We start from the raw sequence: 23,995 nt of genomic DNA, 5'->3' as shown, positions 1-23,995 counted from the left end.
AAACCTTTGAAAAGAAAACGAGTGTAAGAATATTTAGCCTCTCTCCTGCTTTACACAAATGTTTGTTGGTCCTTTCAGGTGCCAACATTGTGTCCCTCTGACCCCTGACCCTTGTCATTCCTTAGCTGACCTCTGACCTGCAGAGCTGTCAATCATCCGCAGGCGGGATGGGGGTGTGACTAGTCACACAGTTCCTCTTTTAATCCCCAAAAAGCAGATCAAATGCTTGCATTGTTTCGCTCATCCTTATTTTTTTTTTTATTTTTTTTTTTTTATTTTTTTTTTTTTGGTGTGGTCACGGTACCAAAATGTGGACTCCGAGATGCAGCTCTCCGTCTGACTACCAAAGTCCAAAACTCCTGAACTGTAACCAAACTTGATACCTTAACCAAACCGAAAGCGAGCTACTTCCAAAAGTCTCCATTGACGCCACAGATCACCTTCACTGATAGCTGTTATCTCTTGTACGTGTACGTGTGTGACGGTGGGCCCTCCAGCCCCAATCGTCACGTGTGATTGGACGCTTTTCAAGTGGGGGGGGGGGAAGGGACTGTCAAAGTGGAGCATTGACGGTTTATTAAACAAGTCCGAATGACCACTTCAGCTCCCCTCCGGTCAAACCTTAGGAATGTGTGTACATTTTCAGCAGTGATCTTGTTACTTTATTTCACTTTATCGCTTTGCTTATTTTGTTGCTATTTGTTGTTCTTTGCAAGTGTCACCAGATTTAGAGGCGGGGGCTGGGTGCAGGTGGCTTTAAGACACAGAGTGGAGCCTCCATGCCGGGTAGCCATGTTGATGCCAGTCACTGCCCTTTCTTTCATGCTGTATAAAACACACACACGCACACACACATGCATATATCTGTGTATTTGTAACCTGAATCTTCTTGTGTCTGTCCATGCAGACAATAAAAAACTGTACAGTAGGTCTAGTTGCATGTAATCTGTACTAATTATTGACAATGGCATTATAAAATGCAATAAAAATACTTATTACACTGTCCCTTGTTGTGTGTTACTTTAGGGGTTGATATTAGTAGTGCATTGCGTGTAACATTTATGATGAACTGAAATAGATTTATTATTATAACAAACTAGACTAAGTGCAATTTCTGGAGAAATTTTGTGGGAATGCTGAAAGAACATTGAGAGATAAATTATGAAATTATAACCTCCTGGTTACTGGACAATGCGCTTTACCAACTGTGCCACCGAGCAGTATCAGACACCTGGTAATGATCATAAGTTATGTATATGGAAATGGGCGTGGAAAGTGATACTTCGAAAAAGTTCAATGTCTGTCCCATTGAAAATGAATGGGGAAAAGTTGATATTAAATGTTAATTGTGCAAATACTGTAAGTAATGTGCAATCAGACGATATATACCCCGGGAGGCATGAATTTTTGAAGCTAGTTGAAATTTGAACAGTGTAAATTGGAAGTATTATGTGGGAGTTTTTACATGTCAAAAAAGTGTGGAGAATAAAAATCACTAACATATGTGGGAAAGTGCAATTTCTAGAGAAATTGCGTGGTATGCTGAAAGCTGAATGCCAATAGCTGAATGCTAAGCTGAATGCGTACGAAGTAAAGTGAAAGATAAATTATGTGAAAATTACAAAGTTTTAATTGAAGTTGAAAGAAATCAATAAAAAGAACTGAGCAGTATCACAGAGCTGGTAATGATGATCAGTTGTATGTATGGAAGTGGGCGTGAAAAAGTTCAATGTCAGTCCCATTGAAAATGAATAGGGGAAAGTTGATATTTAACGTCAAATTGTGCGAGTACTGTAAGTAACGTGGAATCAGACTATATATATGTGTGAAATTTTTAAGTAAGTTGACATTTGAACTGGGTAAATCGGAAGTATTATGTGGGAGGTTTTTTTTTTTTTTTTTGGCAAACAAGTGAGGAGAATAAAACTCCGAATAACCTATGTGGGATGCATTCAGCATTCCCACAATCAGATAGTGGCTCACTCAGAATTGTGAGGTGTATGTTTTTTTTTTTTTTTTTTTTTTTGCTTTATACTGTGTATGATTTTAAACTAGAATGACCAGACGTCCCCATTTAAACTGAGATAACTGATAATTAGCTTGTCCCGAGTCCCCGGTCGATTCTCATTATTATTATTTATTTATTTATTTATTTATTATTATTATTATTATTATTATTATTATTATTATTATTATTATTATTATTATTATTATTATTATTATTATTATTATTTATTTATTTATTTTAAGACTAGTCACTAGTCAAGACAATTGTTTGGGCCATGTGCATGTCAATCACATTTGCCATAGAGATTCATTAAATAAACAAAACAAACAAAAAGAAAGAAATCTAACTGTTCAATGGTCGCAAGCTCGAGTGCTTTCGTCATACTGGAACATCCTATTAGCCTAATGCTGCGGCCATCGGTCAGACCCAACGCAAACTGAGCTTTTCTGGTGCCATATTTCCAATATAACTGCCAGAAACGAGCACAATAAAAAAATAACGTTGGATAATGGTGAGTGCATTGTATTGTTTACAGCTGTTGACCGGTCAACCAAGATAGATGTAGTATTAGCTAAAATAATAACATAACCAGATTGACAAGCAATTACATGTTTTTTTCACATAAATAGTTTCTGTAATTATATATTTGATTTTCATTTAAATTATAGTGTCCCAGTTTTTAAGTTTGAAAATCTGGTCACTATTTTAAAACAAATGTGTCGGCGCTAACTGGTCAGAAGCTAATGATACCCAAAACAAGAACTGAATCAAAATGTCTGCCTTTGTCAAAACAATAATGGTCAGCTAGATTGACACTGTCAGAAAGGTATTAACTTAACAATATTGATCACTATTAATGGCCAAGCAGAGCTAAATATCATTCCTTCCATTTTTATGCAACTTATTATTGTTCAAGGTAGCAGGGAGCTGGGAGCACACAGAGACATACAAAAGAGAAAAAAGCTCCACTAAAAGTATCAGGTATATTTACATTATTTAAGATAAATATTTAAATCGTTTAATTTTATAATACTGTATTTTAATATATTTATGACTTGCAAGCAACAATTTTAAAACATTTATTTTCTGTACCTGAAAACTTATTCATTGATTTAGCACGTCATCAAATGGACCCATATGAGTCACTGTGAGGTTGAAAACACGGTCGAACATACCTTGAAATGACACGATAAGTAATGCTGAGTCAAGTTTGCTGACGGGTTGTTGTGATACAAAGAGCAGCCACCAGGAGGAGTAAACAAACCGGACAACATAAGCAGCAAGTCACAAACATGCAGACTGGGACAAACACCCGCTGACAGCATCCTGCCAACAGGGTGCGCCAGAGAGTTCAAAACATTGAGCGTGAGCTACCTGCGCGCTTTTGTGATGGAGTAACAGTGACAAGCAGGCGAGATGGATTGATGGAGTGTTTATGCTTCAAACTACTGTAGTTCTTGTCACCTTGCTATATACTTCCTTTCTTTCCTTGTGCTTTCTCTTGCTGCAGGTTTGGCACATGCCCTCCAGCTTGTCTTTGAACCTCAGCACTGCTCTCTGCATATGTTGCCACAGGGAGAGGGGAAAAAAATGGCTGCATGTTTTTTTTTTTTTATGCTTTATTTTTTTGTAGGGAAAGTTGAAACTTTGTTTAATCTTTTGCTTTTAGGGAACTTCTTTTAGTCATCTGGGAGGAAATTCACTCACACTGAAATCCAGGTGACTTTTACTTTTGGGAGAAGTGTGCTGGAGACGTGCGTGCAAACATGCAAACGGAAGAGGAGACGATGAGGATATATGCTTGCGCAAGGTGAGCCAGGGTGCAAAGCAACATAAAGAGGTTGTTCTTGGCGTGTCTTTGGTGTTTGGCACTGATGCTCTGGCTTTTTTTTTTTTTTTTCCTGACTTCTCATCTGGACTGAGTAAATATTAGGTGTGAAGGTATGGCTGAGTTTAGACTTGACTAGTAGTACTGCTTGTGAAAATTTGATGCATTTTTATAACGCATATCAGCTTGCATGTGTATGTGTGTGGCTTGGTGCGAAGGGCCCAACATCATGCCGAGCACTGAGGTCCAGGCAGACCCTATGAGTCACTAAATGCATTTCGTGTACTGTACATAGAGACATGCTGACATCTTTTCTCTCCCTGTCATCCACTCCTCTCGTCCTTCCTTTTCCCATTGCCTGCCACAGTGGGCTGTCCTCCAAACATGTTGACTCACTAAAAACAACACAACATGCCGAGTTGAAATGTGACTGCAAGGGTCTACACACTCTGATCAACCCTCTCTGATCAACTCAAACGTACGTTAAATGCCATTTACAGCTCAAAGCAAACATGGTGAAGCAGCATTTAGCTGTTGTGCTGTACACAAATGGAATAAGCTGCCAACAGAGGTGGAATCAGCCTGGAGTGTAAATGCTTTTTAAATTCAGGTTAAAAAACTTAAATAAAAAAAATAAAAAAAATCTCCACACCTTTGATTAAGGTCTGAAAAAAAAAATAATGTCACTGTTTGGTCTTTTTAATAATTTTAGAAGCCTACTTAACTTCTAAATGTTTTTAAAGTCTTCTGTTCGAATGTTGTCAATGTTCGTTTTTTTTTTTTTTTTTTTTAGTAATTTTGGTAAGTTAATTATAGGTGCAATATAAATATATAATAAAGTTGCGCCTTGCCTTGCTTATGTTATGTTCTGGAGTTGGATCCCAAAAACGCAGACACAAATAAGATTTTAACCCTTTATTCGCATAACATTGAGAGGCGTGGAACAAATTAGACTAGACGAGAATAATCCGACAAAAACATACACTTCTCAGTCAGGCTAATATAGACAGCGAATCCATCTGATTGGCTGTAGCTAGACATGTGGGAAACAGGACTGACATGGAATTAGCTGATTGGCTGTTGACCAGATAAAGAGATTAAAGATTCTTGACATCGCATAGCTCCTGACATCACATAGCGTCTTGCCAGTTGAAACTAGATGCTGGTTACATCAGTTCAAAACAGACATTGACCACATGGTCATGACCCAAACATAACCCTTACATGACCCAAACATAATCCTGGTATGCCCTTGCATGACCCAAACATAACCCTGGCGTGACCCAGTCATGACAGCTTACAGGGCAGTTGTAAACATGGGGGGTAGTCACATAATAACAGATTTTCAGTGTTTTCATCCATCCTTGCATATTTTTTTTTTAACAGTGCTTGTCGTCATAAGGGGCGAGAGGCTGAGTACACCACAGATGAGTTATCAGCCCCTCGTCGCATAGCACATATCGTAACAACCACTCACATTCACACCTTATGGAGAGTGAGGGTGAAGGTGAGGACTATATTAGCTTGGCTCCATGTTTACAGAGTAACAGGCTGCTTAAATACAGTCATCCATCCATCCATCCATCCATCCATCCATCCATCCATCCATCCATCCATCCATTTTCTAGACCGCTTATTCCTCACGAGGGTCGCGGGGGGTGCTGGCGCCTATCTCAGCTGGCTCTGGGCAGTAGGCGGGGAACACCCTGGACTGGTTGCCAGCCAATCGCAGTACAGTAATTCCATTATGAAATAAAGAAAAAAAAAATCATTACAATAATGTGTTCTGCGCAACCCAAGTTGTCTAAACACTGCAATCTGATTATTATTACGTTTGTAGAATGTGAATTCAGCAGCAACATTCACCCGTTTTTATCCATCTCAGGGGTGGCCATTTTGCCATTGGCTGTTGAGTGAAGATGACAACGGAGTTGCACAGAGCTCAGGTAACGACCAATCACGACTCACCTGCTTCCTGAGTTCGGTCACGTGATATCTGAGCCATGGTGGTCGCTGTTGTTTTTACTAAAACTTTGTGTTCTGCGGTTTAACTGTGAATACTATTAAATAGATATAGTAGCATTTCATGCATACAAACACAGTATATTCTCTCTGCTGTGTAGGAATAACAAATATTAAAATGGCTTTTCGTTATTAATTACATTACGTCCAACAGGCCTTAGCACTGCATATTGCAACACATTGAAGTACTGCACTGAAGGCGCATACTCTAAATGTTATCTGTATCAGGCTAAAACTTGTAAAAAAAAATCTGTCATAGTGGGGATTTGAACAAACACTTTACTGGTTCTTAAGGTTTTCAATACAAGAGTTTGCAGCAAAAAAGACAATAATACATAGGAGAGGTCAAGAAATGGAGAGGACTGGACTGATTCATGTAAATAGAGAGAGAGAGAGAGAGAGAGAGAGAGAGAGAGAGAGAGAGAGAGAGAGAGAGAGAGAGAGAGAGAGAGAGAGAGAGAGAGAGAGAGAGAGAGAGAGAGAGCGAGAGAGAGAGAGAGAGGACCACAGCTGCAGAACAAAAGCATCTTTGTGAGTGATTGGAACCATATTTTCAACCTTCTCCTCCTCCTTCTCTCTCCCATCCGACCGCTCTGAACGACTCAAACAATCTACGTCTAAAGTTTCTAACTATTCTGCGTGTGTGCATGCGACTCTAGTTTGACTTGTTCGTACACAAACAAACCTTCTCTCTTCTCTTGTGTCACTCACTCCATGTGCTTGTGAAGTAGTAGGGCAGTGGAGCAGTTCTTTGCTCCTCCTGGCGAGGTGAACTTGCTCTCGCTCTCTCTCTCTCACTCTGCTGGCTCTTTGCACAGTGGAAAGCCTCAGCAGAAGCCTCAGAGGCCCAAGCCAAACAACGAGCATGTCTGCGTACTATGAGACAGGTAGAATTGCTTTAAATATACACGAGCACGACATGGCTTTCCTTTGTGAGGACAACGTGCCCTTGTGCACAGTAGGGAGCGCACCGCCTTCTCTTTAATATGCATTTGTACTTGAGAGCAAGCACTCAGCAAGAGTTGGTTTTACTCGCTGAGAAATGCTACTTTAAGTGCAAACTGTCGCAAACTACAACACCAGTTGTATTGGAGGGTCTGTCAGATAAATTGAGTGAAACATCATGTCTCATAAAGCATTCCTTTGCGATTAAATAAATCAAATGGGGTTTAATATAAATAGTGTCAAACTTCTGCAATCATAACATTTAAAGCACATTTTAAAAAATATACTACATTGTCTTTCTAAGTTATCTAGCTAAGTAATGTGTTAGCCAGGAGCCACTTAGCTTACCTGAGTCAATGAAATGCTAGCTTAACTTTTAAAGCACTACAATTAGTCTGCCAGTACCAGGTTGAAGTAATAACATCATATTTTATACAGAAAAAAAAAAAAAAAACAGTTAGCCTATGTGCAGAGTAAATCAAATTTGCTAGCTTATTAAAATTTAGCTACTTCATGCTAGCTAATTTAAAACGTGCATTTTCATGTTTATTGTCTAGCTCGTTCCTAATAATGGCATATAATTCATGTAATACATATGTGCTGTAACTTGTGCAAATACTAAAATAATGCTTGTTGTCATAGTAGCCGCTACTGAATCATAATTGGAGGCTGATTTAAAAGAAATGTTAGAGGTGAGGAATGTGGAACAACGCTGTCATATTTGCCTGCTTGGTGCGCTCTGCCACTGGATGGCTTGGCCTTGTTCACCTCAGAATCAGGTCAAAAGATGAGCCCATCTGCACCACAAGATGTTCACACTAGAACACATCACCATGTGTAATGTCTTTAAATTATACCAACATCAAACAATATGGTGGCTTGAATTAACAATAAATTATACATGCCTTTTTACAAGTGTCATGTGTAATGAATAATTACACCCTGTCACAAATATTTCACACTTGAATACGAGGTGAGCTAGAAAGGTTCCAGTATTGGTGTCACAAAAGATACATTTTAAATCCAAACTACATGTTTTAAACTTTTTCCTTGGAATCGAATGCATTTCCATAGCATTCCCTGCCATGTTTTCATGCACTCTTAGAAGGACTCTTTCGCATCTCTGTTGCCACAGCTAGCTTAATGTCGTCCGCGACTTAAAAACGGGTCCCTTTTAAAATAAAATAAAAATGGAGCCAGGTCATGTGAGGATGGAAGTTGCCCGAGTATGGCAATGTTCTTCTTGGCCAGAAACTGCCAGATGCTTAGGTCATTGTGAGCTGGCACATTGTCATGGTCAAATATCCATGAGTTGTCCTACCACAACTCTCATCACTTCTCGTATGAAGTGCCTCATGTACTTTTTGTAGTTTGTGCTTGACATGAATAATTTGTGACGCCAGTCCTGGAACTTTTCAGACGCATCTTGTAAGACAACAATCTAGGCCATCTGTTTGTGTTTGTCAGTGTGTCCAAACCACTAGCTATTGAGCAAACTCAAATATTTTACATGCGAGAAAAAAAGAAAAAGAAGGTGAAACAGCATTTAATTGCTGTGTCTGTCAATATGTTGCTGGCATAGCAAAGATACATTATTTGTGGTTAATAATTATTAGTGAAATTGGATCATTTCCCTCAGCACATCTTACCTCATAATCTTTCACTGAACACTAACGTGCCATGTGGTCTAAATTACCAAATTTGGTTCCTTGCCCTATAAAGGGCCACCAGAACAGTAAATGAGATGCTGTGGTGAGGCTTAAATGAGGGGAATGTGGATTATTGGGACGTCCACGTGTTGGTTTGGTTATCAGCACAGAGGTATTGCATTTGTCTTTCTCATTGTACTTCAGTCTTCATTTGAAATAGACCTCAATGTTTACATCACAAAGATAGTATGTCCAGTTAAACTTGAAAAACTAACACAGTGTGGCTCCTTTCTCAATGCAAAGAACAACAAACGTGCAAACTCCCGTCCTCCAAAGACCTCACTGTCAAAGCTTTACAGGCTCAGGTGATGATTGAGAGGCCAAATTGAAAAGGAGGCCAACAGGTTGTTAACAAAAATGGAAACGCTGTGAAAAGCCTCCGAAGATTTGCTGCCGCACATTACCCCCTTCGCACGTCAATCAAAAGGCACACTCTCATCAGTTGTACATGTAACCTTCAAGTGTTGACATGAGCTGACTATCCTGCGATTGGTTAGGCCTGTATCATCATGGCTCGGTTTGTTTGTTTAATCTCCTGTGCAGGCCTGTGCTAAACACTGCAAATATGTGCGATGAATTGTACCATTCAAACCACTAGCGAAAGAATCTCAAAAATATGTTGTTCTCAAGTCAACTTGGAGATATGCTGATCAATATATCAAGGCTGTCTTGTCTTTTTTTGTAATCTTTCAACAAACTGTTGACTACTAATACTATGTCAAATTGACTGCTGTTTTATTGAGCATTTTAAGTTTTTGGTATCTAGCATGCCAACGCTAACCATTAGTAATGTGCACGAAGGATGACTAAGTGGAGGCAAATGCTTAGTAATGTCCTGAAACCTGCCATTGTTTACGGCCTTTTACTGGAAGGAGAAAGGAAGATTCCCAATGGGGATTACAACAACACCATGTAATCTTAAAAGCGCAACCTGGCATCAGGACAGTCATTGGTTAATATAGATACTTACTAATAATACTAAATTGTTGTTCATAGCTGGTTGCTCTCCACCATAACATGGTTCCAGCCAGATGTCTGTCAAATGTTGCTGTACACTGAAGCACTGCAGGACAGGTCTTTGTTGATTCTGCATTTTACATTAATTTAGTGATTAGCATTAGCCTCTCTATCTTCTTGTTCTCTCTTCTTGATCTTTAGTGATAGCGCTACTTATAGAAGTTATATTTGCCGCCATCGATGTGGAGATTTGTTTCGTGGGCTACTGTGCATGTTTTTTCTCCTGGCAGTTTTCGTACACTTTCATGCTAGCTTGTTAGAAGTCCAACTACAAGTTTGTGGATTTACTTTTTTTTTTTGTCTTAAAGGAGAAGCTATGGCTTTAGCTAACTTGCGTTACAGCTATGAGCAATGCAATGTGAAGCGTTAGTTTAGCACACGCTGCCTCGTGTTCCTTTTTTTATTTTATTTTTTATTTTTTTTACCAGCTCAGGGAAGAATAACCAGTCCATTAATAGCATGCTGCTTCTGATTGGTGAGCTTGGTAGTAGAATGCTGAGGTTCAGGGTTCAAATCTCGTCTCCTGCCTTCATTTTTAAGAGTATGTTCTCACCATGCATGGTTTTGTCGTGGTACCCCTCTCACTTGTTAGCTTAAGTGAACACTAAAATGTTGATACAGTTGTTGAAAATGTGAATATTATTATGTATTTTTGTCTAAATGTGCCCTGTAACTCAGTGCTGGAGACCAATCTAGGGTGGACCAGGACCCTGATGAAAAGTGATGTAGAAAATGGAATCGAGGGATAAAATTATGTAGTACAGTGTTATCCCTTGCTCTAATACGGTATTGTGGATTTTTTTAAGTACAATTTTGCATGCATTTTTTACAGTAATTTTTAAAACCTATTTTCTAAAATTTATGAACATTTGAACATTGAGAATGTTTAAACAAGAGAGAAATATGAGAAAATGTAAATGCCTCGATGAGAAACGCGTATAAACTGTGTGGTGATGGGTTTGAGAGCCTTAAAACATTTATAATAAATGTAAAACATAAAGCTAACTACTTCACGGATTTCATTTATTGTATTTTTTGAAACCTAACTCCAGCGTAAAACGAGGGAACTCAAAAGAAATTGAGCACTATTTTAGTAACATGCTGCCTGTGTATAATTTCTTGGATTTGAAGAAATGAAACCAAATATCACAGTAAGAGCAGTGAGTCATCATGATACTTTCTGTTGATTAACCAGTGTTTCTTCAAAATGTTGTTGTATTTGCTACCTGCATTGTTGCCATCTGTGACACAGTCTATTATTAATGTGAAAACATGTGGTTACTGGCCTCGTAATTCACTGGCATGAAAGCTAGCCGGTAGTGCTAGCTGTCTGCTTCGGGTTTAAGAGGTAATTATATGATGGCACTATAGCTCAGCCCAAGCATTTTGTAGCCCGGAGGAAGCACAATCACTGCTTACTATACTGCAGTTTCCTGCCCAAACGTTGCAGCAGCACGCTGGGACCGTGAAGGTAGCACACGGGACAGACACGGATATCACAAGTCACTTATAGCGCCGATTTTTACTCGCGTGAGAGCGAAAAAAGCCACACTCCAAACTTTTTTTTTTCTTCCCCCCGTTTCTTCTCTCTCTTTCTCTCTCCCTTAGCGAGCTGCCAAAAGCGTCCCAACATCTGGAGGACGAGGGGCGAGCCGGAGAAAGTTTTAAGGGAGGCGGAGAGGAAGAGGAGGAAAGGGGGAACTCGAGTGGTGAAAAATGCACTGAAAAGTCAAACTTTTTTTTTTACGGGGTGTGCTGTGCACGTACCCGGCGTGCAGTGGATAAGTTCCGTGGAAGTGTGTCGATAAAAGTGGAGGGGGGGCGAGGACGGGGAAGGAGGTCTCGGAGGGTGAGAGAAGTCCACCTGGAGAGGTCAGAGAATGAATTAGCCAAAAGCTCGGATATTACTCGATTCATCCACACACAAGGTGAGTTCGTGTCGTCGTCTTTGTTGTTGTTGCGGTACAAAATAACTTTCTATTGCGAGCTAATCAAAGTTCTTCCCACTTTACTCCTCATCATGCAGGGACTTGCTAAGGGAGGCAGACGCGTGTAATTAAAGGAAAACCAACACAGTGTTTACCTCGCAACTATCACACTAAATATTGCCTGAGTTCGAAAGTGTTCTGTGTGACTGAGTTTGACTTCTTTTTTGGGTCGAAACTTCTAGAAACGGTTTCACCTTCCAAAATGAACTTTATGATGAACTTGTAAGTGCGTAATGCGAATAACGAACACGTTGAAGTTGGTTTGTTCGGGTTTGTTTTGAGGCAAAAAGTCGTCAAGGTAGTGGGGTTGACGAGTGAAACAGCGGGAGCGCGCAAACAGCTGGCCAGCTGAGTGGCACGCGCACCCCAAACACAGTAGTGGCACGTGATTGAACTCGAACTCTACTTTTCAGATCACTCTGGGGGAAAAAGGGAAGGGAAAAAAAAAACATTTTTCACAACTGTTAATGTTTCATCTCCAGCTGAAGAAACTGACTTTAAAGTCATACTGGTTGGTCAGAGCTGTGATTGGAGTCTCTTGATCAAAATTGTCATTCAGTAACACTTAAAATCTATTCTATTTGACCTACTTGTTTGCACTTATTGATGGTGACACATTAAAATAACATGATATATGAGTGTTTTGATGACTCAAATGTGCTGACCCAGCATCCTTTCTCTATCATTGTCAAAACACCCCATTGTGGGTTGTCCTGGTGACTCACACTTAAGACCTGTTTGTAATCTGTTATACTTCCTTTCTCCAACATTCCTTTTTAAAAAATTTTTTTTTATTATTGATAGCCCAATACGACTTTTTCAGGGCTGAAAGCGATACAAGTGATTGGTATTCAAGTGGGCTGATAAGTTGCATTTAACTTTTTATTACACAATACATATACATTTAATCTTTAAGAACACTTTTTCAAACTTTTATTTAATTTAAATGTAACTTTTAATGAAATATTTCGAATGTATGATTTTTTTCAGTCTTAAAAACCCTTCATATCCATAACCTTTTGATTTTTGTCTCTAACAATTGATTCTGATGGACTCTCCTGATAAAATGGTTCATATTATTACATAAAAGCAATTTCCAATACAACAGCAGCATTGAAGTGTTTCATATTAGCAAAAGACTTAGTCAAAACTAAATGTGATGAGATCTTTCCAGCTTTGAAATAACACATAACCTGTCTGCTGTGTCTTTTCTACTTGAGGAATATTTTAATCACGCTCATGAAAAAGTCACTTAACACAATAAAAAAAATGGTTCCTGTTATTCATCCAGTGATCATTTTCCCCACAATGATAGATTTGACTCTCCCTTTCCCTCAGGCTAGCTCCTGGGCCCCTCCACCTCCTCGGAAAAGAGCCAGGCCAACGCCCATGGATGAGGAGAGGAGCGACCCTGCCATCTCCCCAGAGCCACCAGATGACGGGGACCCCTGTCCCGCAGACCCCCTGCCCACTATACATGTAAACGCTAACATACAGATTGAAAATAGAACCTTCAACCCATCAACAAGTAGAGGTAAGACTTTTGACTTGTATTATTGGGGTAATATGAATGATGGGTTGACTAAGCTGTATGAAACACAAAATAGTTACAAAGCGATTCTTAAACTTCTCAGTTTGCTTGTGAGCACATTATCATGAATGTAAACATCATCAGGCACCACAATGGACTAGTGGTTAGCACAACTGCCTCACAGTTCTGAGGTTTCAAGTTCAATAAATAAAATGCTTTACTTTTCATCTTGAACATCTTTAGATAAAGCACCCACAGTTTCAAGACAATCAGATAAAATCTCTTGGTGGAGTTCTTTCAAATGTGAACTATATATAAGGAAATAGGTTAAGTTTATTAATTTGTGGGCCCATCCTTTTCTCATTTTCACCAAAAATGTACATTTTTTTTTAAATCTTACTTTTATAAACCAATCTAGCGATGAGAGTCAACCACACCTCTTTCTGTCCATTGTTTGCTCGGAGTTCTCTGAGAATGTTCTGGAATCATGCCTAAGCTAAGACTGCTTGCTAGGAATTTTTAGCTTCAGTTTGGAGCTCACTGAGAGGATTTTTAAAATCTTTAGGAGTATGCTTTTAGAAAAAAAAAAAAAAAAAAAAGAAAAGAAAAAAAAAAGGAGTATGCGCCCGGGTTACCTGCGACCCTAGAGAGGAAAAAGCAATATACAAAAAGGATGGATGGGTATACATCATTACCTGCGACCTTTATGCGGTGACATAACAAAGCATTCCCCATTCAACCTGATCCGGTGATATTATCAACTATTGTCTTCTATTGACAGAAACAAATTAGCATCTACATTATGACATATGACAGGATTGAAGTTCAAATGGTCTTTCCAGAACTGAGCTTGTCTGATGTTGTCCAGAACAGTATCAGTATTCAGCCAATAAATCTGTGGTTGCAATCTCTACTTCACTGTTGAGATTTTTTATATACTGTATGTCAGTAGTGGGGCGGCACGGTAGTCGAGTGGTTAGCACGTCCGCTTCCCAGTTCTGAGGTCTCCGGTTCGAGTCCAGGCTCGGACCTTCCTGGGTGGAGTTTGCATGTTCTCCCCGTGCCCGCGTGGGTCTTCTCCGGGTACTCCGGTCTCCTCCCACATTCCAAAGACATGCATGGCAGGTTAATTGGGCGCTCCGAATTGTCCCTAGGTGTGCTTGTGAGTGTGAGTGGTTGTTTGTCTCTGTGTGCCCTGCGATTGGCTGGCAACCAGTCCGGGGTGTCCCCCGCCTACTGCCCAGAGCCAGCTGAGATAGGCGCCAGCAGCCCCCGCGACCCTTGTGAGGAATAAGCGGTCAAGAAAATGGATGGATGGATGGATGTCAGTAGTGACTATGAGCTTTGGTTTGTGGCAAACAGTTGCTTCATATCGCCATGACAGTTGCTTGCCGACGTATGTGCTTGCTTGGGTGACGTGAGGGGGTCAAGAAAAAATCAATTCATTGGAAAAGCCAAGGCCATCAATGGGGCTCCTGGGAATTTGCGAGTGACCTTTAACCTCTGCGTGATTGGTCATGGGGTGGGTATGCTGGTGGTGGCCACCTTGTGCTTGAACGAATAGTATTTACAATACATGTGTTGCCATGACATCCTGTAAGAAAACTCTCTATTGTAAGCTTTTTCGTTCTAAAATTGCCATTTGTCATGTTTACTGAATTATATTTGATAGTCTTGTACTGGCTTCGCTTTGGTATATCCTATAGTCATATTATGGGATTTAAAAAGATTACCATTTTTAATGAAAATACCTCAGGAAAGTCTTTTAAAGTTATTAAAAAGTGGAGTGCTGCCTCGACATGTTCTTGGAATGAAGCTGACTTTACCTGTGCAAACTCGGGAATCCATCGCAAAGCATAAGTGGAACTTTTTTTCTTCTGTTGAAGTTCGGCTGCCAGTCTGCCTGACTACTTGTGTGCGTTGAGGGTATGTAGGTGAGCCAGGGCGGGGAGGAGACGATTGGTCAGGCTACCACAGAGGGCAACAAGGCCCTGCTTTCAGTGTCTCCCCCACCCCCCTCCATCTGGAGAACGCAGGACTTTGGGGCAACACAACATGCGCAAGTACAGTGTAAAACACATCTGACAGCGCACACATAACACTTACAAGAATTCACCAGATATTTGCCTTGACAGCGCACACATGAAAACTGTTTTCTTTTGCTGTTTGCGTGAACAGCCCAGGACACATGACAGTGCGTCTCTTTGACTTCCTAAGAAGTTGTTAGCCCACTGTGCTGATGTCATGCTCAAAGATGATTTTAAGACAAAAATATAGCAGGACCAAGAATTGGTTGATGATGTCTGAGTTGTGCTGTCAGCATTTTTACAAACGTGCAAATAAACACAACAGCTTTATAGGCCTACTCAGTACTGCTTTTCAAGTGATCCAAGGATGCTTATTTTATTCTACACATTAATTGTTTTAAATTTATTTATTTTTTCTCGCCATGAGTCATTTTGTTTCCAGTCAACAGTATGCAGTCAAGACAGCATGATGCTTATTTTGTAAAATGAGTAAGGATGAAGTGAGTCTTTAAGTAAATATTAGCGTAATTACCAATGTTAGCAACTAAAGGCTAGCAGCTAGCCACTGCCTGGCTGGCAAGAGTTGTTAAGACTACTTCTCAAAGGCAGTTTAATAAGCGAAAAATACATTTTGATGCTGACAGCTTGACACTGTTAAAGTTCTTATTTGCTCAATTTTTTAACAAACCAAGCTTACTCAAATGAGCCGTTTTAGCTAGCAAAATCGCTACTGCGGTTTTAACCAAGCAAAACAAAATAGATTTTTATTTTATCATCATACATTTTTTATTTGAAAGAATTTTTAGTAGTTTATCTGAATACCAAAATATTCTATCGCTACAGCTCTAAAATATGGGGACAATTTGAGTAAAATTAGCATATTTGATAAGGCTTATTAGATCTTGTGTTTGAGAAAACACTACCGCTGATATTTTGCTGTGTTCTAGTAAGATTTTCCGAATGTTTAGAAAAACCCTCTTTGCAAATGTAACAAAATTAGTCTTACTCGGGATAGGTGAGAACCGGTTCTCGGTATATTGTACCGTTTTGTACTTAAGGCATAACAAATAAATACAAAATCCGATATGGAGTAAGTCCACTTTGGTAGTAGTTGGCAAACTGTGGCGGTGTGACACATCAGCGAATCAACATCCACATCAGAAAGAAAAAGTCTTTGTTCACAATTTTTTTTTTTTTTTCTTGTCAGAAGTATCCATGAATGCTCATACTGGTATTCGTTTTTTTTTAATGACACAATTTATACCAATGAGTGCACAGTTTAATGATGAATGTGTCCCTTGAGTAGTGACCAAGCATGCACAGCAGAGTGCAGAGAGATCTCTGTTAGCAATCCGGTCATCCCCGATTGTGTTCTCAGCCTTTCCTGCTTAAAGTAAGTCAAGCTCCCCTCAGCAGCTCCAAGGTCACGGAATGGTACTGTGTTTTGACAGATGTGTGCTCCTCACGGTTGGGAATGTTGCTCTCCCTTAGACATGAAGATGCAATGAGGCTATCTGTTTATGTAGGAAACCCTCAGCTCCATATGCTAAGCCCTGACTTTTTTTTTTTTTTTTTTTTTAACCACTGGCATCTCCTTTTTTGGCTCATCTGAAGTGTTTTTGACCCACTTCTCTCGTGTTGTTCAATCTTGCTCTTCATTGGCATCTGTATCTAAGCCTACTAATGACTTCATTTGTATATATAGCCGATGACCGAGGTACTTTCAATATGAAGGAAGTCAAACTGCGTCATTCTTTTAGGAATCAGCAGCGCTGAATTTTATTGCTTCCTCTTCTTGTTTGTAGACCAGTGGTTCACATAGCTGAACGCACTCAATTTTCACAGTTGTACCTGACTGGCCACCAGTGCAGCTTCTAATCTGTTGATTCTATTGAAACTGACACACTTAGAAAATGGATGGATGGAACCCTCTTTTGGTGATGTTTGCAAACAGCGGTCCCTGTTGATTTTCTTATAATAATAACTTGCATAATGAAGTCTAATATAATAGTTGTATCAACAAATCTGGCTGCAACAGTCTTTTGAAAAAGGGTCTCATCTGCAAGCTCTTCATGTTGTTGCTGAAAAAACCCAACATACGACTTGATTTATTTAGTTATGACGTCTTGTTTTTAAAATTTTCAGCCTCAGCTCATCTGCTGGATGACTGGCCTAGTTATAGCCTCAGTGCAAGCTGACAATGAAAATAAATGAATTGATCTTCATGTTTATCTAGCTCTATTCCAAAATGATTGGGCTATTCTTTGGCCCATGCGCCTGTATAACAAACCATGTAAACTTTAAAAACAAACTACCCAACCAGCAGACTGCAGGGGGATTCATTCAGTGAGGTTACATATTTACAGTATTTGTTGACAAATCCAACATATAGATCCATATTGTTAGCTTAACATAATTGTGACAATAATTGACAATTCAACCATAACCATTAACCACTGTAAACAAGTACCAATTTGGAAACAGCTTTTGGTTTGCCGACTTAAATCACACCGTTGTACATAAGTCTGTGGTGAATAGGGATATAACGATATCCAAACATCACGATATGATATTATCACGATATGAAGTTCACGATACGATAATTATCACGATTTGTGGGGGCGTTGGCAATATTTAAAAATGATCACCATATTGTAAAAAAGAGCTTATACAAAAAAAAAAGCATGTTATTGTGCTTTTGTACATAAAAACAATGCAGATAAACCACCTACAATCGCTAATAACAATATTGAGACACTTACTTGCTAATGCAAGCACACATTGATCGCTTCACAAGCAAATTAGGTTCCCCTTCATCTGACAATTAGCATAGATTTTAAACATAGAAGGCCAAAACATCCCTAATGAAAATTAAATTGCACTAATAAACTAGCCACTGGAGTGTGCTAGAACTGCACAAATGGAAATCAACCTGACTTTTTTTAACAAATGTGTTCCTTTTAAATATTGTGAACATGACGACGACGATATTGTGGCAGTTTTAATATCACGATATCACGATATTCCCCTTATTGTGACATCCCTAGTGGTGAAGTCATCAAGATTTAGTTACTGGTTCAATGATGATATTGATTCAGATATGTATTAATACTTGTATTTGTTTCTCCCAAAACAAGCTACAGTCTAAATATTGGTGATATTTTGTTTGATCGTCTCATGTTTGTTCCACCCTGAACTGCAGCATGTCTCCACTATGCTGTTAGGATGCAACTATGTGCCCGCTCGTCTCATTTCAGTCACAGAGGTTCATTGAGGCCAGTGTCTAATTTAGTTTCCCACCGAGATTGAAATAACCAAGGTGCAATTTGGGGCATTTTTACAGCAGCATATTTGAAGTAGAGCAATGTGGGAGCTTTCTTCCCCCACCTCTTCACCACCTCGCAAACGTTTGAGAAAGTGTTGCTCTCGCTCACCAGCACACAAACACGCATTAACTGATGGCAGACTGCGTCAACATAATGTGAAAGGCAATAAGCACGCCTTTTGATATAAAACCACTTGAATTTTAATTCATTTTCTAATCAACAACTCTATGTCACAGCTACCAAAAAGTCATACATTAGCATGATCTGATTCTTGCTTTCTGTTTTTCTGGAAGATGTTTTCTCCTCTGAACACCCATTTTACATATTTCTGACTCAGCATTGAAAAATGGACGACTTTTCTGCCAATAAAGGCAAAAGCCTCATTGATTTTCTTTTGTAGCAATATTTGGTAAGCTCAGCTGCCTTTGCTACGGACGTGAAGTCCGCTGTTGAAAAACACTGAAGGAGACTGAATCGAATCTGTGAGAAAATAATTTTCTGTAAAGAACTTTTACTTGTTGAATCACACTTTTACAGATATATTTGTATTATAACTCAACTTAAGGCTGCTGTTGCACACATTCAAATATTATTGAATGTTATAAGAGAATATAGGTCAAGTTGTTGCATGGTTAGGTATCTATTGTATTGTCTTTTTGTTGGCAATTGATTCATTATCTTCTATTCTTTTATATGGTATGTTTGTAGATTGTGTCACATTCTTATTTGAACTGCCATCTTGTGGAAATGAGCAGAAATGCCTAACAAAATGTAATGAGTTATTAAGTTGTAGAAAACAGACAAATCTCCGAGACACTGTAACACAATTAACGTTTAAGAGCAGACCGTTTTAGTTTTTAATGAGCTACTATCGCAGTCATTCATTCAAGCAATAATCCCTGCTTGGACATATTCCAGATATTTGTGTGTGTGTCAGCCAGACCGCAGCTAAACAATTAGTTCCACTTCTCTTTTCATTGTGTGCGTGCTCCTGCATGGATTTGTTTTTGTTTGTTGTTGGATTCAGATAAAAAATACGTCCTAACCAGAGTTGTGTGTTCGCTCGTGTTGGTCTCGTTCTGGTCAAAGGCCTCAATGTTCATGTGTGGTTTCAATCAGTTCCAGTCGTTACCGCTGGCCAGGCAGATACGGCAGCACAGTCCCCACTAGCTCTGTGCTACTAAACATTAGTATGTTTTGTTGCTCTCTCTCTTTTTCGGGTATTCTTACACTTCTTGCTGGCTATATTAGCTATGTGCGCTCAAATGAGTCTTCATAAGCTGATAATAGTGCATGAGCACATAATTAAGCTTAAAACCCAGCCAACTATTCGGGGTAAGGCATTTACTGGGGTAAACATTTCATGTAAATATATAATTAAATAAATAGGGGGGGTGTAGTAAAAAAAAAACAAAAAAAAAACAATACAACAAATTTCTAGACTTTTATATGGAGTAGACTGGGAGGGAGTACTACTGGGTGGGATTGGTGTGTGGTGGCACCTTTGAGTGTCTTTCACAGCTACAGACATATCGTCTTGTTTCCATGGAGACAACCTTCATCCACCGCAACTAACAACTAAGCCAAGTGTGGAGACAAAGATCTAGTGTCCAAAAGCAGTTATTCATCCAGGGGACTCTCAGTAGGGCTTCAGTTATCAAAATTAGCAATCCGTTTGTCAAAACGTGACTTCAACTTCTCCTTGGTGGTAGCCATTTTGTGAAGAAACTCAAAAAATTGCCTCCATTTTGCGACTGAGTTTGCACGAGTTGGATTTTTGATTTGTTGATTGCTTGCCCCAAGAAAAAAGGGAGGGAAAAGTGTTATCGAGCATCCCTATTCTTTTGTTGACAGTAGATGTCACATAAAAACACAGTTAGGTTCTGTGTTTATAAATACGAATAGTCAAGCGGATGAGAAAAGGTTGAGTGCATCTGAAAGGCAGCAGAGATCCCAGTGAAAGAAACAGGAAGTTGTGCTATCCTGCTGCGAGTTTAAAATATATCACATCATTTGCATCAGCTCATTTAGTAGCCTCAGTGTATGCATGTGTATGTGTGCGTTGTCCATATGTTTTTGCTTTAACAGTTGTGTTTACCAGGACAGCAAAATTCCTCTGCATTGCCCTACAGGGACACCCACCCAAGTGCACACATACAATACTATAAACACATGTACAATATGTGAACAAACAAACGTGCATTCTCCCAAAAAACGCACGCAAGGACACAGCCGGGTCTCTTCAGACCTTCTTGATTGCTCTGGTCTGATTCGAATTAGAGGCTCATCATTCTCAGATCTCCCTAATGGCTCTGAGGTCGAGCGGTTTGGTGGTTTGATGCTGATGCCAGCGAACAATTGGTTGAGGGCCTGTGGATGGCACTGAGGGCTTTGGTGGGAATGTCTTTAGTTTTCAGGAACTCAAAAACAAGACCTGCACATTTTTAACCCATAATACTCCTTTGGCAGCCGGTGTCACTAGGCTGCACATGCTCAGAATCAATCGGCTGACCACACGATTGACACGCGGGATATAAAGTGCAGATGTTATCCTAATATTCAGAGAGCAGGTGTATACACTCACTGGTCAAATCGTTAAGTGCACTTGTGCATTCTGAGACCTAACGTCATGGTTTGGCGCGGTTGAGGACCCAAGTAGAGGTAAAAATGATATGCAAGAAACCAAACCTTCCTGTATTATGTTATGAATAAATATAGTTCAATGAGCCCTTTGTTAGCAAGAGATTGTTGAAGGTCGTGGTACGCCATTGTTTGACATTGGAGCACTTGATACTTGAGCACCAAGCATTTAGCACTCAAGTAAAAAATATATTTTTAAATTGATCATTTTTACACTTGAACAGCTTCACTACCTTCATACAAAGATACTCAGTTGAAAAACTGCTGCAAATGACCAATTGCCTGGAGGAAATTACCTCTGAATGGTGAACAATGTTACACGGTGTTACATTTGACGATCACATGGACACCACAAATTATGAACTGTTTGCTTCCCAAAATACAAATTGTGTGCCTTTCAAATCCTGCTAAGAATACACTGAAGAAATAGTGCATGTAACTAGTATAAAAAAATATAGCCATCGATTGTATTGTACACATTTTACCAATAAAACTGGACACACAGCTGACTGTTGCAGAAAAAAAGGGGTTTTAAAAACTGTTAAAATCGTATTTTAGAGTGAACCCATTGAACTTAAGGTTCAACTTACTAAAGTCATTCTCTTGAAAGTATTTGGTGTAGATAGTAAAAGAGATTGTCTTTGTCTCCTCATGTCATCATTTACCACAGCTCCACAATTGGTGACCTCGACGTAAGAACTGTGGTACATTAAAATTAGGGCTGCACAATATATGGTGAAATATCGATATTGATATTAGCCCATGCAATATGCATATCGCAAACACATGCAGTTAGTTTAATTTGGAATGTTATGCTTTTATCTGAATTGGACCAGACAGCCGCTAACTAAAATGTGCACGGCCATCCAGTAGTTGAATGTTATCAAGAGGTTGAATTTGAGTATTTTGTTGCATGAAAAAAATATATATATATTTCATTAAATAATAACATTCATTTCTTTAGGCACGTTAAATATTGCAATATCGATATCGCTATATTCAGCAACTATATCGCATGATTTATCCAATATCATGCAGCCCAAGTAGATTACAGTAAGACAACAAAAAAAAACCTTCAACATTTTGCATATCTTAAAAGTTGTTCAATAATCATATCCTTAAAAAATAGTTATTTATGTTTTGTTTTGTTTTTGTTTTTTTTAATGTTTCACTTTTAGTGAAAATGAATATTGGCTCCAAATATTGGTTATCCGCCATCTTGACTGCTAATAATTGGTGTCTGTATCAGCCATGGAAAAAATAACCATATCGGTGTATCTTTAATTTTTTTTCAGAGGATGCCTGTTCCGGATTCGAGGATATCCGCAGCAATGTTTCGTTCTTTCTTTCTTTCTTTCTTTCTTTCTTTCTTTCTTTCTTTCTTTCTTTCTTTCTTTCTTTCTTTCTTTCTTTCTTTCTCTCTCTCTCTCTCTCTCTCTCTCTCTCTCTCTCTCTCTCTCTCTCTCTCTCTCTCGCTCTCTCTCGCTCTCTCTCGCTCTCTCTCTCTCTCTCATTGCGCTGCCTTGACCCACATCTCTGAATTGTGCCAGTTGGGAGCAAAAAAAAAAAAAAAATGGAAGTGTGCCATGTAGTGTAAATGAAGTAAAATTAGTGCCTATTTCTGAGGTATAACGGCTTTGTTTGTCTTTGAAAAAAAACCTCCCCTGTCATTTTACCATTTTACCATTTTACGTTTTTCTGAGCAAACTACTTTTCTTTCACAACTCAAACTGAAACGCCTTTGCAAAGACTTGACAGAAGTGTGAACTTATTTATAAGGCTTTGCCAGCTATTAGAGGGAACATATTTGAAGTGAGTGTGGAGGGAATGTGAATTCAGGGCTGAGAAGCCGGGGACAGAGACGGGAAAACAGATAGAGAAGTGAGCGAGAGTTGCTAAAATAAATAAACATGGCCGGAAAGTGTTGAGTCCATGCACAGGACGTGGTTTGGCTCGTTTGTGTGTGCGTGTGTGCATATATGAGTGCGTGTATGCGTGTGTTTATCAAACCCAGCTGGCACCCATTTGCCTTGGAATGAGTCTGCACCTCTCGGAGGCCCAAGCTTGCCCTGCTTTCAAGGCTTCCGTGTTGTATAGATGTGCATGCACATATATGCGTGTCTACATATTAACAGCTTCATTAGAGCAGCCTGTGGTGCCAGGCAACACATAAACACCCACACATGCTGTGTGTGTATATACATTTTATTTTATATATTATATGTGTGTGTGTATATATTTGTATATATATATATATATATATATATATATATATATATATATATATATATATAAATGCGCATACTTATAGAGCCACAAGATTCAGGTTACGCAAGTGTGCACATAGACCCCTGAGAAGTCCCACGGGGTTGCCTATAACGACTTCCAGATGCAGGTTGAAGTCAGCAGAACTGCTTTTGAAATTAATGAAGTGCGTGTGGATGTGAATAATAACAAGAGTTGACATGTTTACACAGACAAAGAGTATGGCTTGTTCATCATATAGATATGGCCAAGAAAAGCAACTAATCATACAGGAAGATGTATAGCGGGAATGGATTTCAAAATAAAGTTCACTGTGTGGTCTCAGGCGGCACGGTGGATGAGAGGTCAGCACGTCCGCCTCCCAGTACTGAGGACGCAAGATCGAGTCCAGGCCTTCCTCGGTGGAGTTTGCATGTTTTCCCTGTACTTGTGTGGGTTTTCTCCGGGTACTCCGGTTTCCTCCCACATTCCAAAGACATGCTTGACAGGTTAACTGAACGCTCTAAATTGTCCATAGGTGTGATTGTGAATGGCTGTTCGTCTCTGTGTGTCCTGCAATTGGCTGACAACCATTTCAGGGTTACCCTGCCTACTTCCTGAAGCCAGCTGGGATAGGCTCCAGCACACCCGCGACCCTTGTGAGGAAAAGCGGCTCAGAAAAAAAAAAAAAAAATATATATATATATATA

General features: G+C 39.3%; 1 protein-coding gene across 2 annotated transcripts in view; it reads left to right on the top strand.

Annotated features, from left to right (window-relative positions):
- Positions 1-10,022: 10,022 nt before the first annotated feature.
- Positions 10,023-23,995, top strand: part of mdfi (MyoD family inhibitor) — a 32,306-nt gene continuing 18,333 nt past the window's right edge. Inside the window, exons 1-3 of one of the 2 annotated variants that reach the window (XM_077530680.1) lie at positions 10,023-10,070; positions 11,138-11,457; positions 12,856-13,051. In XM_077530680.1, coding sequence (XP_077386806.1) covers positions 12,907-13,051 — 145 coding nt within the window. In that variant the 5' untranslated portion in view covers positions 10,023-10,070; positions 11,138-11,457; positions 12,856-12,906. Of the gene's footprint in view, positions 10,071-10,737; positions 11,001-11,137; positions 11,458-12,855; positions 13,052-23,995 lie in introns of those variants that run through there. The other variant, XM_077530679.1, reaches the window with a different exon arrangement.

The sequence above is a fragment of the Festucalex cinctus genome, chromosome 8 (genome assembly GCF_051991245.1).
Source record: "Festucalex cinctus isolate MCC-2025b chromosome 8, RoL_Fcin_1.0, whole genome shotgun sequence".
NCBI classification, from domain to species: Eukaryota; Metazoa; Chordata; class Actinopteri; order Syngnathiformes; family Syngnathidae; genus Festucalex; species Festucalex cinctus.
The sequence above is the reverse complement of the archived record's forward strand: the minus strand, read 5'-3'. Positions and strand labels throughout refer to the sequence as shown.